Source organism: Triticum aestivum, chromosome 3A (assembly GCF_018294505.1).
Source record: "Triticum aestivum cultivar Chinese Spring chromosome 3A, IWGSC CS RefSeq v2.1, whole genome shotgun sequence".
NCBI classification, from domain to species: Eukaryota; Viridiplantae; Streptophyta; class Magnoliopsida; order Poales; family Poaceae; genus Triticum; species Triticum aestivum.
Window position 1 is genome coordinate 127,955,537 of NC_057800.1, and position 14,214 is coordinate 127,969,750.

Consider the following 14,214-nt stretch of genomic DNA (forward strand, 5'->3'; position numbering starts at 1 on the left):
CGCCAGCCACCTTATGCAACTAGTGCATCTTAGTCGGTGGAACCGGTCTCACGTAAGCGTACGTGTAAGGTTGGTCCGGGCCGCTTCATCCCACAATACCGCTGAATCAAGATAAGACTAGTAGCGGCAAGAAAGTTGACAAATCAACGCCCACAACTACTTTGTGTTCTACTCGTGCAAAGAATCTACGCAATAGACCTAGCTCATGATGCCACTGTTGGGGAACGTAGCAGAAATTCAAAATTTTCCTACGCGTCACCAAGATCTATCTATGGAGAAACCAGCTACGAGTAGAAGGAGAGTGCATCTACATACCCTTGTAGATCGCTAAGCGGAAGCGTTCAAGTGAACGGGGTTGATGAAGTCGTACTCGTCGTGATTCAAATCACCGATGATCAAGTGCCGAACGCACGGCACCTCCGCGTTCAACACACGTACAGCCCGGTGACGTATCCCACGCCTTGATCCAGCAAGGAGAGAGGGAGAGGTTGAGGAAGACTCCATCCAGCAGCAGCACAACGGCGTGGTGGTGGTGGAGGAGCGTGGCAATCCTGCAGGGCTTCGCCAAGCACCACGGGAGAGGAGGACGACTTGGGAGAGGGGGAGGGCTGCGCCAGAACTTCGTCTATCGCTCCCATGCGCCTCCCCACTATATCTAGGGTGGGAGGGGCTGGTTTCTTGCCCTCCAAGTCCATTGGGGCGTTGGCCAAGGTGGGAGGAAAGAAATCTCATTATTTCCTTCCCCACCGATTGTTATCCCCCCTTTTTAGGGATCTTGATCTTATCCCTTCGGGATATGATCTTATTCCTTCTAAGGGGGATCTTGGTGCGCCTTGACCAGGGGTGTGGGGCCTTGCCCCCACTACCCACGTCCATGTGGGTCCCCCATGCAGGTGGGCCCCACTCCGGAACCTTCTAGAACCTTCCCGGTACAATACTGAAAATCCCGAACATTTTCCGGTGGCCAAAATAGGACTTCCCATATATAAATCTTTACCTCCGGACCATTCCGGAACTCCTCGTGACGTCCGGGATCTCATCCGGGAATCCGAACAACATTCGGTAACCACATACAAACTTCCTTTATAATCCTAGCGTCATCGAACCTTAAGTGTGTAGACCCTACGGGTTCGGGAGACATGTAGACATGACCGAGACGTTCTCTGGTCAATAACCAACAGCGGGATCTGGATACCCATGATGGCTCCCACATGCTCCACGATGATCTCATCGGATGAACCACGATGTCAAGGACTTAATCAATCCCGTATTCAATTCCCTTTGTCTATCGGTATGTTACTTGCCCGAGATTCGATCGTCGGTATCCAATACCTTGTTCAATCTCGTTACCGGCAAGTCACTTTACTCGTTCCGTAACACATCATCCCGTGATCAACTCCTTGGTCACATTGCGCATATGATGATGTCCTACCGAGTGGGCCCAGAGATACCTCTCCGTTTACACGGAGTGACAAATCCCAGTCTCGATCCGCATAAAACAATAGATACTTTCGGAGATACCTGTAGTGCACCTTTATAGTCACCCAGTTACGTTGTGACGTTTGATACACCCAAAGCACTCCTACGGTATCCAGGAGTTACACGCTCTCATGGTCAAAGGAAGATATACTTGACATTGGCAAAGCTCTAGCAAACGAACTACACGATCTTTGTGCTAGGCTTAGGATTGGGTCTTGTCCATCACATCATTCTCCTAATGATGTGATCCCGTTATCAACGACATCCAATGTCCATAGCCAGGAAACCATGACTATCTGTTGATCACAACGAGCTAGTCAACTAGAGGCTCACTAGGGACATATTGTGGTCTATGTATTCACACGTGTATTACGATTTCCGGATAATACAGTTATAGCATGAATAAAAGACAATTATCATGAACAAGGAAATATAATAATAACACTTTTATTATTGCCTCTAGGGCATATTTCCAACATAATGTACCTTAAACCCTGCATTACTGAGGGCAGGAGAGGGCCGGTGAACTCTATATAAGCCACCCCCCTCCTCAGTATGAAGGGTTCGCACCCCTGTTATTCACACATCTATAATCCAATCGACCGCCTCCGGGCACCGAGATGTAGGGCTGTTACTTCCTCCGCGAAGGGCCTGAACTTGTACATTCTGGTGTGTTTACAACTTCTCCATAGCTGAGATCTAGCCTCTCCATACACACCCCCCTACATCACTGTCAGAGTTAGAACCACGACATCAGCCTCGATCTCTAGCATCTTGGCTTGCTTCTCCACCTCGAGCTCGAACATCTTGGCTTGCTTCTCCGCGTCCATCTCAAGCCTCCTCCTTTGGATCTCCATGAAAGCGTCCATTTGCTCCACCTTGAAACGCCGGCGCTCCTCCTCCCTTGAGTCCTTCTTGTTCATCATGCCCTCCACGCTTGCGATCAAGGCGTTGGATGCCGCATCCTGCTTGTCCTCCTTCTTGGAGTTGGTCTTTCCCCGCGACCGTGCCGGCTTGCCCTCCCCAACCTCCTCCATGGCTTTCTTCCCCCCACGCGACTTGAGGGTGGTATATTGCGCCTTGAACTTCTCCTCGTCCTTGATGACCCGAAAGCAATGGGAGAGGTTGAAGCACTTGCCGTTGTGTTGAACCTTGAATGCCTCCAAAGCTTGAAATGCCTACAAAATGTTTCCATGCAAGCATATGGGCAAATGATATGCAAATGAACACGCAAGCATGAACTTGATGACACAAAAGAGGGTGGCTTGCTAGCATACCATGTCTTGCATGCCGGTGCCGCTCATGGGGCGGGCCTTGATGCTCTCAAGAGTGGCGCAAAACTTGTTGCCCTCTTGTTGGATCACCCTCCATCGCTTGGAAATGGACACCCGCCCGCGCGTGCTCACAAGTTGGTAAGGCGGAAACTTCTTGCGCTCATGAAACTCTCGATGGACACGAATTCAAAAGGTTGACTGCTTTTGTTCGGCGCCCGTCTTGGGGTCTTGTCCAATGTCTCGCCAACACTAGCAAATAAGCTTGTCCTCGGCCGCCGTGTATGCCTTCATGCGCTTGCTCTTGCGCTTTGGCTTAGGGTCGGTGGCTTGGTTGGCGAGCTCGTCCTCGAACAAGGGCTCCACTTCGATGTCGCCCTCGTCCTTTTTCTCTAGCCCGTAGTCATCCGAGAACTCGTGGTCGAGTGGGAAGCCATCCAGGTCGATGCCGACCTAATCACGCATGAAGGCCGCCTGATCGGGATCATAGTCAGCGCCCGGCGTGGACGGCCCGCGACTGTCCTGGCTTTGTGTCTCGTCAAGATCGTAGTCAACGGCCGGCGCACCGCCCTCGAAGATGAGGTTCTGCATGTAGTCCTCGTCGATGGTGGACGACATTCCCTCGAACAGGTTGCGGGCCTCCGGGAGCATGCCGGTCGGCGTCTGCCGCGGACGTTTCCTCGCGCCACCGGATGACGAGCCACCGGCCACCGGGGTGGCGTTGAGGTCGATGGGTGCAGGCACGGGCATGGAAGGCGCGACCACGCTCACGTCGGGCGAGCACTCCCCGGAGAGGTGGGAGGCCTGCGGGTACACGTGGAAGCCGGGCACCGGGTTGCAAGCCGACGCGCGGGGCGAGTCGGGCAGCACCATCCAAGGAAACGCAGATGAGCCGGTGCTGGCCACGGCGATGGCGGCGTTGAGGAGGCCGTGCTGGCCAGGGTTTAACCCTAGCATGTAGAGCGCCTCCTCGTTGCCGCCGTGACGCGGGCGTTGGTGACCTCCTGCTGCGTGGCGGCGGCGACGGCGGCCTGCGCGGCGGTCTCATCTCTCGCGTCCGCGGTGTGCCTCCGGTCCTTCCTCTTGGCCGACTCCCACACCCGCTGTGCGGGCGTCAGCGGCTTCTTTGGCTTTGCCGCGGCAGCGGTCTTGCGCGGGGCATGAGGCTTGCCTTTCCAGGCTGGGGCGGGGGCGCCGGACAAGGCGAGGGAGGCGGGGTGCCGGACGAGGTAAGGGAGGCGAGGCCGGCGGCGGCAGCGAGGTCGATGGCGTCCTCCATGACGGGAGGTGGGGCGGGAGCACGCGGGCGGGGGATTTTTGGGGAAAATGGGGGGAATGGTGGTGGCTGCCACCGACCGGCGGGCTCCGTCTTGTGTCCGCGCCGACGCAAATCTGGCTTAAAAATGGGCCGGAAATGGGTCGGCAGACAGACGCGCGTTCGTTCGGATCGGCGCGTTGGGCCGATTTTTGTGTCCGCGCCAATCCAAACGGACGCCAGCGTATGAAATGGGTCGTCTCATTGGAGTTGCTCTTAGGAGAAGTAGAAAGGTGGCCTACTGCTCGACAGTTGATTTACCATCCAACGGTGGCTGGACACTCAGTTGCTATCCCAAGCAAATCCCATGTGCGCTTTGGGTTATTCGATATGCACGCGGCCGCCGCCGCCGCTCGCCCGCCGTTCGTCCCCAGTAACGGAAGCTTCTAGAAACCTCACCAGCCGCCGCGGATGCGCACCTGCCTTCTCCCGGCGTCCCCCTTCCCAGCGCGCGTTACGGGCGCCAGCCTCCCACACCGCGACGCACTGCACTGGCCGTGAGAGACTGGCAGGCTTGGAACTTCGGATCGCATTGCGCTGCTGGGTGGTTGCTGAGTCCTGGAGTCGCCGCGGCGAACGGATTGTGTAAGTCCCGTTGCGTACGCTTCTTCCTCAAATGGAATTTGTTTCATGAGCTGAGCTTTCAGGCTTCTTATCTCCAGTTCATGAATTTGGTGAGTTGAAGTACAGTAGCTAATTTCGATCTGTGTGACTTACTGTGCATAGTCGTCAAATTTGGTCGTTGAATGATCTCTCACCGCATCTGCTGGTCATGCTGAAACTAGTTTTCTTAGTGCACTAATTAAATACAGTAGCAGTTTTGCAAAGTTGATATAGCTAGCTAGCTGCTGTGAGTGTGATATCTAATGACTTCCAATTTGAACACCCAGAGTTATTATTATCTGCCGAGAAAAATGAAGTAGCTATTCAGTTGCCATAACATGAAATTCCAGTTTTCACTCGTACTAATTTGTTGAAGAATTTGACCATTTTGGATCATTATCATCTAAATAGTTGCAGTCTCAAAGCGCACAAGCTAACAATTAAAAGGTCAGAGTACCTCAGTTAGCTACTGTAGAATTTATGTCTATCATCCATTTTTTTGACTAGTTATCTTGGTGAAACATTCAATATTGCTAATATTTGTTGCCTGAAAGTGATATTCTTCCCTAAAACGACCAATTCAGCGGAGGTCTACCCTCCCCAAACATTTGATCTGCAGAACAGATTTAAAACTGTTTCCATCACATCTTCGTATCTACATTTAGCTAGTCTATAACTGTAACTCCAAGTCTCCCACTGATTCCTGGGTGGCATTTTCTTCATGATTTCACCAAGTCGCTCGATTCCTGTTTGCTGAGATCTAGGCAACTTCCTCAAATGAGAGTCCTACTTCATATACTATGCATTGCTCTTTCCACAGTCTATATTTTTGAGCATCCTTAATCAAACTTCCATAAGAAACAACTGGTCACCATCTCGAATTACTGTTATATCGTCAATTTCAGCAAAATCTTGATTGAACAGCTTCACAGGACAATAACCCGGAAACTTCTCACCTACAGAAAAAATGCAGGATAAGTACATTCACACTAAAAGAAGGATTGCACTGCATGATTAGACTATGCAATGCTGGTTTCTGGCATTAGGAGAGTTGTAACGGGGCCTTCACACTATTATGGTACTACAATTACTGGATGATTTCAACAGACTTGATCACTGAGCTAAGTCAATTACTGTTCATTTTTAAGGGGGGAAGCAAAGGAACTGAAAATTTCCAAAACTAAAACAGGGCGCAACTAAATCCGGAAAATATTCATGTATGATGCCAACTACAAATGACAGATGCCAGAAGGTTCTGGCTTTAGCTATTTGGGGTTAATACAAACCCTGTGGGGCATTGATTCATCGACTTAGTATATTAAAATCAGAGTTAGCTAGGGCCTGGGCCTGATGCTTTGGGGATATGGGCAACACTTGACGTACTGTGACCAGTTAAACAAAAAATCAGGTGTAGGAGTAGTTAACAAACATAAACTTTACTTGAACAGTTATAAGTTAAGTTTGTAGTGTGATAAAGTTATGTTAGCATAGCTTATCACAATGTAGTGGTTTGCTAACCAATACTGTGTGATAAAGTTATGTTCTGGTCATGATCCCGCATTATATAACTCCTTTCGATTCTCATATAAAATCCAAGTCAGAATAGCGATAGGCTATGAGAAACCTAAGCAACCTCATCTGCACTGACAAGGTGAAGCCCCTATCCATAAAATAGCTGAGAAGCTATAAGAAGCTAAACCCTCCTATACTGGACGTTAATTCTTAATCATGCATCTGAATTATATGATACTTACGAGCTATGCCGAAAAGTTGATCCAGAGATTCTGGTAGATTTATGACTTCTGCATATGGTACTGCTAAGCTTTTGTTCTGTTGTGGATGCATATGAATTGTCACTCTTTTTCTTTCTGAAACCACAGAACCAGCTTCTGTGCGTGTATCAGTGATCTCCTGGAGTTCTCCAGCAACTAAGCATGTAAGCATTTTATCTGTGATTTTTGGCTGCCCTAATATTGTGTCTTGCCGTATGTTTTTGAACCTCTCTCGAGCCCCTCCATATCCTGTCATGCAGTTGTCGGTCGATGTATGTTCATGCTCATCTGCCTTCCATTTGTCCGTAAGCTGACTTGTAGCAACATGATTTTCCATACTTTCACCTTTATCAGGAAAATCAATGTTTGTATTAAAGGAACCCTGTTCCGTAGTACTGTGAATTGCTCCATGTCTGTCTGATTCATTGAGTTCTTTACAACGTTCTTCACTGCAAGCCAGTCTTATTGTTTCTCCTGCTTTTGATTCATTGTTTATGTTGACCTGATTGGATGCAAAACATCCGTTGTACTCTCCAAAGTGTTGATCGAGCGTCTCTTCGCATACTTCCATCGTGTCAGTAGAGAACCTTTGATCCGAGTTCATTTTCTGCCAAATGCACAAGAATACTAATTTCGTTCTATATAAACAACTCAATTATCTAAACATGATGCCATAATTATAAAAAAGCTGGTGAACTCACCTGGTAAAGATTGTTCATTATAATTTCCTTGTCGTGTTTGTTTTCCTGAATAATGTTTTTTAGCACTGTTGTGTTAAGCCTTAATAGTTGTGAAATTCTGGACGTGCGGAATGTAAATGGCTGGGGAATGTTGCAGAGAACTCCTATTTCACCAAATATGTCACCACCTGATAGTAGTTTCTCAACCTGGATTTTGTAATGATACATATCAGATTCTGCATTAACTTGTATCCTTTAAAATACATGATCATGTGTCATCTCTTACCTTTTCTCGCCCATCAATCATTATCCGTTCTTCCTGCCAAACAAAATAGCACAAGTTACACTAGTATGCATGGTTGTAAGAAACTGCAGTATCTTGACAATCATCAATCTTATAGTTGGACTAACCACTGCTCCTGAAACTAATATGTAAACATCTGTAGGCGTTTCATTCTGGAGTATGACAGTTTCTCTTGGTGGGTAGTACTCTGCTTCCATTGTGGTAACCTACATGTAGGCGATAACATATTACCTTCTAAACGTTGATGATATTCAGTGTACACTATTTTACACTTGCTCTACAATAAGTAACTATTTTTGTGTTCATACCAATTGGAGCCTGCAAGTAAAAGAAACACCATGAAAAAGATATATTTTTTCTAGGACAGGGAGGTATAAATGGCACGCTATGCTTGAACGAATTGCCTTGGGGAGACTATCCAATGTTTCCTTCTGTTTCAGCCCTTCTGTCTTATACCTCAGGCAGATATGAGCTAGCATTTCATCCCTAATTTGTTCAGGTAACTGATTCCTTGCAGCAAACCGAGAGGCAGCATGGATGGTATCTCTCTGCAGAGCTGAAGACAGGAAGGTTAGGAGGAATAAAACAGTATATGATACTCTTGAAATAAAGCTCTTGCTTCTATGCATGTGAACACATGTGAGCCGTACACATTCAGGTATATCTACATGCATTTTAATTAGCCAGAGTTTTCATGTGTATCTGAACATGCATGACCTTAAGCCATTAGGAGTCCAGAGCCAGGACATGCTAGTGACATACTCCCTCTGTCCCAAAATAAGTGTCTCAACTTTGTACTAACTTTAGTATAAAGTTGTACTAAGCTTGAGACACTTATTTTGGGACGGAGGGAGTATCTATAAGCATGCTGTGATTTGTTTTTTCAGCCTATCCTGACCTACAGTCTATAAGGTCCATATGTATTACGTGGAACTGGCTCCTCTAACTTCGCTCCTATGAAGTTAGGGAAACAGTACCCTAACTTAGTCTGCACGGTACAAACAAGTTCACATGCTTCTTACTTCCATTTCCGTTTCTTATTCCAATCCTTATGTAAAGCCAGGCAGGAATATCAACAATCACAGAATGACAAAACAAATCTTGAAAGGTATTTGGAAGAGTACGTACAAAGTTCCTGGTACGGCAACTTCCCTGGACAACTAGGTTTGTCATGTTACCAATGAGGTATGCTGTCAATCCCAGGTTAAATAGCATGAAACATATGCAAAATGACATTTCTCTTGGATTCTCCGCATGTAAATCGCCATAACCAGTTGTTGTGAGTGTTGTAATGGACCAATAAATTGCTGTCACATATCGAATCCATAGACTCTCTGATCTGTAGTTTGGTATTGCTGCTCCTATCCAGGTTCTTGATGGATCGGGATATGTATCAGCTATTAAGTAAATGAAACATCCTGAACAATGTATTGCAAAAAGAGTAACCTGCAATGCTCAGTCAAACATGCAGAGTTATGTTTTATTCATCAGGGCAGTAATACATCAATTTGTTTCATACTTGGAGAGGAGAGGATGCAAACTTACAGAAATTAGTTTGGTGCACCTTATCCAGTAGTAGTTCAATCGGATATCCTTTTCAAGCCTAGAGGGGCGATTTACCTTAGTAATTTTCGGTTCTCTTATTTTCAAGTTTCAAATAATAAAACGACACATACCTGGCAAATAAAGCACTGAGGCGTCGGAGACGCCATAATCGAAGCATGTTAAGTGTCCTATAGGCAAGGCCATTTCCATGCTTGTTAAAGAGTAGCCCAAACGGTTGATATGGAATCGTGGAACAGACGTCAAGAATGAACCAGGAAGAGAGATATCTGTGTACAGGCTCATGTCAGTGTTGTTCAAATTGTTAGCTTTGCACATGTGCTTTACCATTAAGAATGACACGGTTGAGGTGCAAGTACCAACCTAGCTGCAATCCTTTTTGGATTATCCACTAGAAGATAAGACTTGTGATCAAGATACGCTAGAAAAAAGGTGAGAACAATATCAATTGCGAAGAAGCTGTTGACAATGTTCTCAACTAGGAAAAGCTTCCATGAGAGATGTCTCAGAAATGCTAGCTCAAACGGGTAGATCCATGCTGAATAAACAACGAGCACAAGCAAGAACGTTTCCCAGATCCTGCAGACCCACAAGAGTGGAAGACTATACTAAGTATTTGTGTACACATACATATATGATGCGAGAGAAAGTAAAGAGTGTGATTTTACCTGTAACGGGAATCATAGGGAGAAATGATGAATTTTCTCAACTTGATAGATTGGTTTGCTCTTGCTCCTAGAGATGGGAGTAGGTCATTGTGGAAGATGTTGCTAATATTATCCATTGTAGTATCTATGAAGCAGGGCGTATCTTACCGTCGATCCTAGTTCCTACAGGCTATTTGGATTATTGAAGAGGATTTTAGTCTTGCCATGCCTTTGAACCTTCATGGATGGTACTATTCTGTGTTGAAGTATTGGTTGTGCAGAATAAATAAGAGTTTGGCTTGGCTCCAAGAAAGAAGAGGATGGAGGAAGCAACGGAAGTGAGATCCTTGATGTGGCCATTAAAAGATAGTGACCTTTTATTTGTTCTTTTTTGTTTCTACATGAAAATAAACAAACAAGTGGTCTGAGTCTACTGTTCATGGTTTTGGTAGGTTCGCTATGAATGGGCTGTAACTGTTTTGGTTTACCATTACCTAGTGTGGTCAGGGTTTAGGAGATGATGTTTGCAGTCCTTTGGAAAGTATTTCTTTTCAGATTTCACAGACAGGTTATGCAGAATTATAGGCATAATTAATTATAAGTAAAAAAATTGGAAGTTCATATGATGAAATATCATTTTCTGTAATTCACCCATTAACTTTGTCTGTAGGGAGGGACTCCATAGTAGTGAAGTGAAATTTTAGTCCCAAGGTAAAAAGAATATGCTTTGCTGCCTGCGTAAAGTCATGATATATGCTACTCCCTCCGATCCGAATTAATTGATGCAACCTCTATACATTGCATCATTTAATTCGGATCGGAGGGAGTACTGATCTTGCCGTGAAGTAATTGGAAGCATTTTACTGGCCTCTGAAATGAAAAACTGGATATAACATTCTAGTTGAAGATAAAGGATTGTTACGATTAATTTCTCGCAAGGGTCCTGGGCTCATTGGAAAATTAAAATCTTGTGCCGCCGCAAAGATTAGTTTACACTATGAGAATAGGGGATTCAATAATATTCTTCTCTTTGGCTGCGTAGCTAACCAGAAATGTTTCCATTTGCTTTTATTTTGTGATGCTGTCAAAGTAACAACTGAAGTGAGCTTAAATGCTGTTACAGCTCTTAGCATCCTCTCCCATGCTCTGCATGTTGGCAGTTATGTTGTATACTTCTTCTGGTCAGTAGATAGGTCTATTCAATATGCCTGGGACCATTTTTTTGGGCAATAATAAAGGCCAGTCACCACTAGTATCATTACTTTCTGATCCTTGAGCAATCTAATCATCTACCAGACATTAAATATTTTTTCTCGTTGACCACAGGTAAAGAACCTTGTGTTATTTGTGTCGCTTCCTATTTCATATATCCTCTTCTGACAATCTAAATAATAAGAATATACTCCCTCTGTACACTAATATAAGACGTTTTAGATCACTACTTTACTACTAGTTAAGTTGAAATAAGCCTTATACACAGTAATACATTATCTCCATGGTTGTAGATGTTTCATGCACCTTTCTTGCGACGCGTGGCTGTTACTGGAAACTTACAACCACTTGAAATTGACCATGTCTTGCTTATTTGCCTTCGCGGGTTTACTGGGAGTATCAAGAAAGAAATATCCTGCTTTCTGGATCCTGTGAGCAAATGTGCAAGTTGCGCGGCTTCAGCTTATCCTGCCTCACAAAGTCACAATCCACTGACTTCCATCACGGGCTTCCTGGGAGCTTTGCATCTTGGTGACATCTGTGCCCGGTACTTTTCAACTTTCATCACGTGTGACTATTTGATGATCACCTTTCTTTCTTATGTCACCCTCAGGTTTTGCTAACATGTGAACTTGCTTTTTATACATATCAGCATCTGGAAATGATTTGGTTTTCCATGCACAGAAGTGCAAATTCGTGGAGAATGGAGATGACTCTGGGATTTTCGGCCCATTTTCGCAGAGTAGTGGCTTCCGCGTTGTTGACCAGCAGGGACCCCTATGTGTAAGAATTTTATAAACCACTGACCGGTTGGATTAGGTTTCAGCTTGTAGATTTTGCATGTGATTTGAGTTTTGCCGTTTTGGAAATGGAAACCGATGTAACTGGTTAATTGCAAGACTGGATTTTCTCTTGAAAAGAAGTACTGAATTGGGCAAAGACTGGTTTTGACTGAGTTGCTCCTGATCTGTTTACTGCATCGTCAGTGTCTTCTTTCTCACTCGAATTACGCAAAACTGGACTGTTTGGTTGATCCATCGCCTGCCATTTACACCTCAAATTCAGTCGTTTGGTTATACCCGTTTCATCTTCAGGAAGTACTACCTCCGCAGTTTAAATTGAACTGCCAAAACGTTTTATAATTAGGAACAGAGGGAGCATATCATATGGCCTAGGGAGAGGCTTAGACGAAAGAACCCCTCGCCTCAGGCCCCTTAAATGGACGTTTCTTTTTAGTTTTATTACTTTTATTTATATTTCTGAAATATATGCAGATTTTATTTAAATCTTAAAAAAATTAATTGCTCGTTTGAAATATGTTCACGCAGTGCAAAAAGAATGTTCATGCAACTTAAAAAAATGTTGATAGCATTTGAAAAAAAATGTTTGTGACATAAAAAAGGATAACACACTTGGAAAAAAATGTCTGTGACATTTAAAAAACTATTTAACAATGTATTTTTTTTTTGCATAATTCAAGAACATGTTCATATCATTCAGAAAAATGTACATGACATTTCAAAAAATGCTCATTGTTTCAGAAAAAATGTACGTGACATTTAACAAAAATGTTTATACAATGTAAAAAAAATGTTGTGTAGGTTTTTGAAAATTTAAGTATCATCCAAAAAATTTATGTGACATTTAAAAGAAATATTCACATGTTTCAAAAATATTCATGATTTTAATAAAAAAAGCATACAATGTAAAAAAAACTTTACATAGTTCAATACAAGAATTACTTGCCATTAAAAAATGATCACATGTATTTGGAAAATGTTTAGCATTTATTTGAAAAAAAGTTCAAAACAAGTATTTGAGAAAAAGTATACATCATATATTTGAAAATTTCAACGTGTATAAAAAATGTTCCACGTGTCTACTATAAATGTAGAATGTGTATTGAAAAAACTAGACATGTGTTAAAAAGAAGGCGCGTGCTACGCGTCGGCCAGCGGATCTTTTTAAAAGATCCGCCGCCTCGCAAGCCGTCCGATCTAGATTGCTCAGCTTAGAACCATCTTTGCAGCAAGAGTCTTGTTTCAGAAACAATAGAGACTATTGCAACAAGAACTTTGTTTGAGAAACATATCAGTGATTATTGCAATAATAGATCTGTTTCGGAAACATTGGTGACATTGCAAAGCATCTCTGTGTATAATCCTTCTTTGCAGCAAGAGCTTTGTTTCAGTAACACCGTTGACCACTGCAACAAGGTCTTTGTTTTGGAAACATGACGCGCAAGGTTGGGACTGATCCAGCAGGGAGGGCTCCTCGACACTGACAGCGGCGACGGAGAGGCCGTGCGCTGCCCCACGTGTCGCTGGAACGACGATCGGGCCTTGCAGATACCAGTCACCGACATCGGGCGGTGGCTCGCCCGACCTAGATGCAGTGGAGCAGCCGGCTGCTCAGCCATGACAAGTGAGGCGGCGAAGGCCAGCCTCGCCGGCGAACGATGGCTATTGAAGCAGGCCGGCGGCGAGGACTGGTGCGTGGTGAGTGTCTCTTGCGGTGCTAATTGGGGACGAAAGGATTGAGAGATGGGAATAAGGTACGGCGTTGTTGCAAAGGACACGGTGGTAGGCCACAAAGGACGCGTGGCGCACAATCAAGGAGGCAGACGCGGGCTTGATTATCGGCCGGCTGATGAGCAGCATTTCCCTAAAAAGAAAAGAGAAAAGGTAAATAAAGAAAAAAAGAAAAAAAAGGAAGAAGCGAAGAAAACCGGTGATGAAACATAGAAACCCCTAAAACATTAGGAGAAATGAAGAAAGACAGAAAAAACCGATAAGAAAAATACAGAGAGAGAGAAAACTCAAGTCAGGGGCACTACGGTACTGGGCCAGCCCACTCCCTCACGCCCAGAGGCGAGACCGAGTTACGTCTCGCAATGGACGAGAGGTAGCTCTGGCGATATGGCCCAATCCAAGTAGTTGATTGGCCGAACGATCACCATGGGAGCCAGATCAGATCGAAATCACTGATTAAGAAGTACTCCTTGCAAAGAGCACTCCATTTTTCCAGGTCGCGACAAGTGGCGCACATGCAGCGCGCCACTTGTTGCAACCTGGGAGTTTTCCGTTTTTTCTAGATCCGTTTATTCAAAACGTTTTATCTCTTAAACCGTGCGTCCAAATCTCGAACCGTTTTCACCGTTGGATTCCTCGCGTCGAGATCTTCAAAACCAGATCCCATGTTGATAGGTTTTGACGAAATTTTTTTTTTCATGAAAAAACCGGATGAAAAAAACCGGGCGAAAAAACCTGACCGGAAGCATGGTTTTTTTCCTTTCCGAAAGAGGCACGTCCGTGCCTCTCGCGAAATCACACCCATGCCTCTCGTGGAAGCAAAACCGTGACTCTCGC

The 14,214-nt window shown here is 44.8% G+C and overlaps 1 protein-coding gene and 1 long non-coding RNA gene across 6 annotated transcripts; one reads left to right on the forward strand and one right to left on the reverse strand.

Annotated features, from left to right (window-relative positions):
* Positions 1-4,370: 4,370 nt before the first annotated feature.
* On the forward strand, positions 4,371-11,792 carry LOC123060650 (uncharacterized). Of its 5 annotated transcripts, XR_006428075.1 has the most exons (5): positions 4,371-4,650; positions 6,549-6,604; positions 7,942-8,082; positions 8,488-11,393; positions 11,499-11,792. It is a non-coding gene; the product is annotated as an uncharacterized lncRNA (long non-coding RNA). The 5 variants fall into 5 exon arrangements; XR_006428076.1 differs by having other exon boundaries at positions 7,942-11,393; XR_006428077.1 differs by lacking the exon at positions 6,549-6,604 and having other exon boundaries at positions 8,484-11,393.
* LOC123060649 (potassium channel KAT2) lies at positions 5,047-9,938 on the reverse strand. The gene is made up of 11 exons (XM_044483448.1): positions 9,656-9,938; positions 9,351-9,566; positions 9,101-9,256; positions 8,970-9,027; positions 8,553-8,870; positions 7,733-7,972; positions 7,532-7,630; positions 7,407-7,439; positions 7,142-7,327; positions 6,423-7,047; positions 5,047-5,624 (listed from the first exon to the last, which is right to left on the reverse strand). Exons 1-11 carry the CDS (start codon positions 9,769-9,771, stop codon positions 5,512-5,514), a joined length of 2,160 nt encoding a protein of 719 aa, XP_044339383.1. The 5' UTR covers positions 9,772-9,938; the 3' UTR covers positions 5,047-5,511.
* Positions 11,793-14,214: the final 2,422 nt, after the last annotated feature.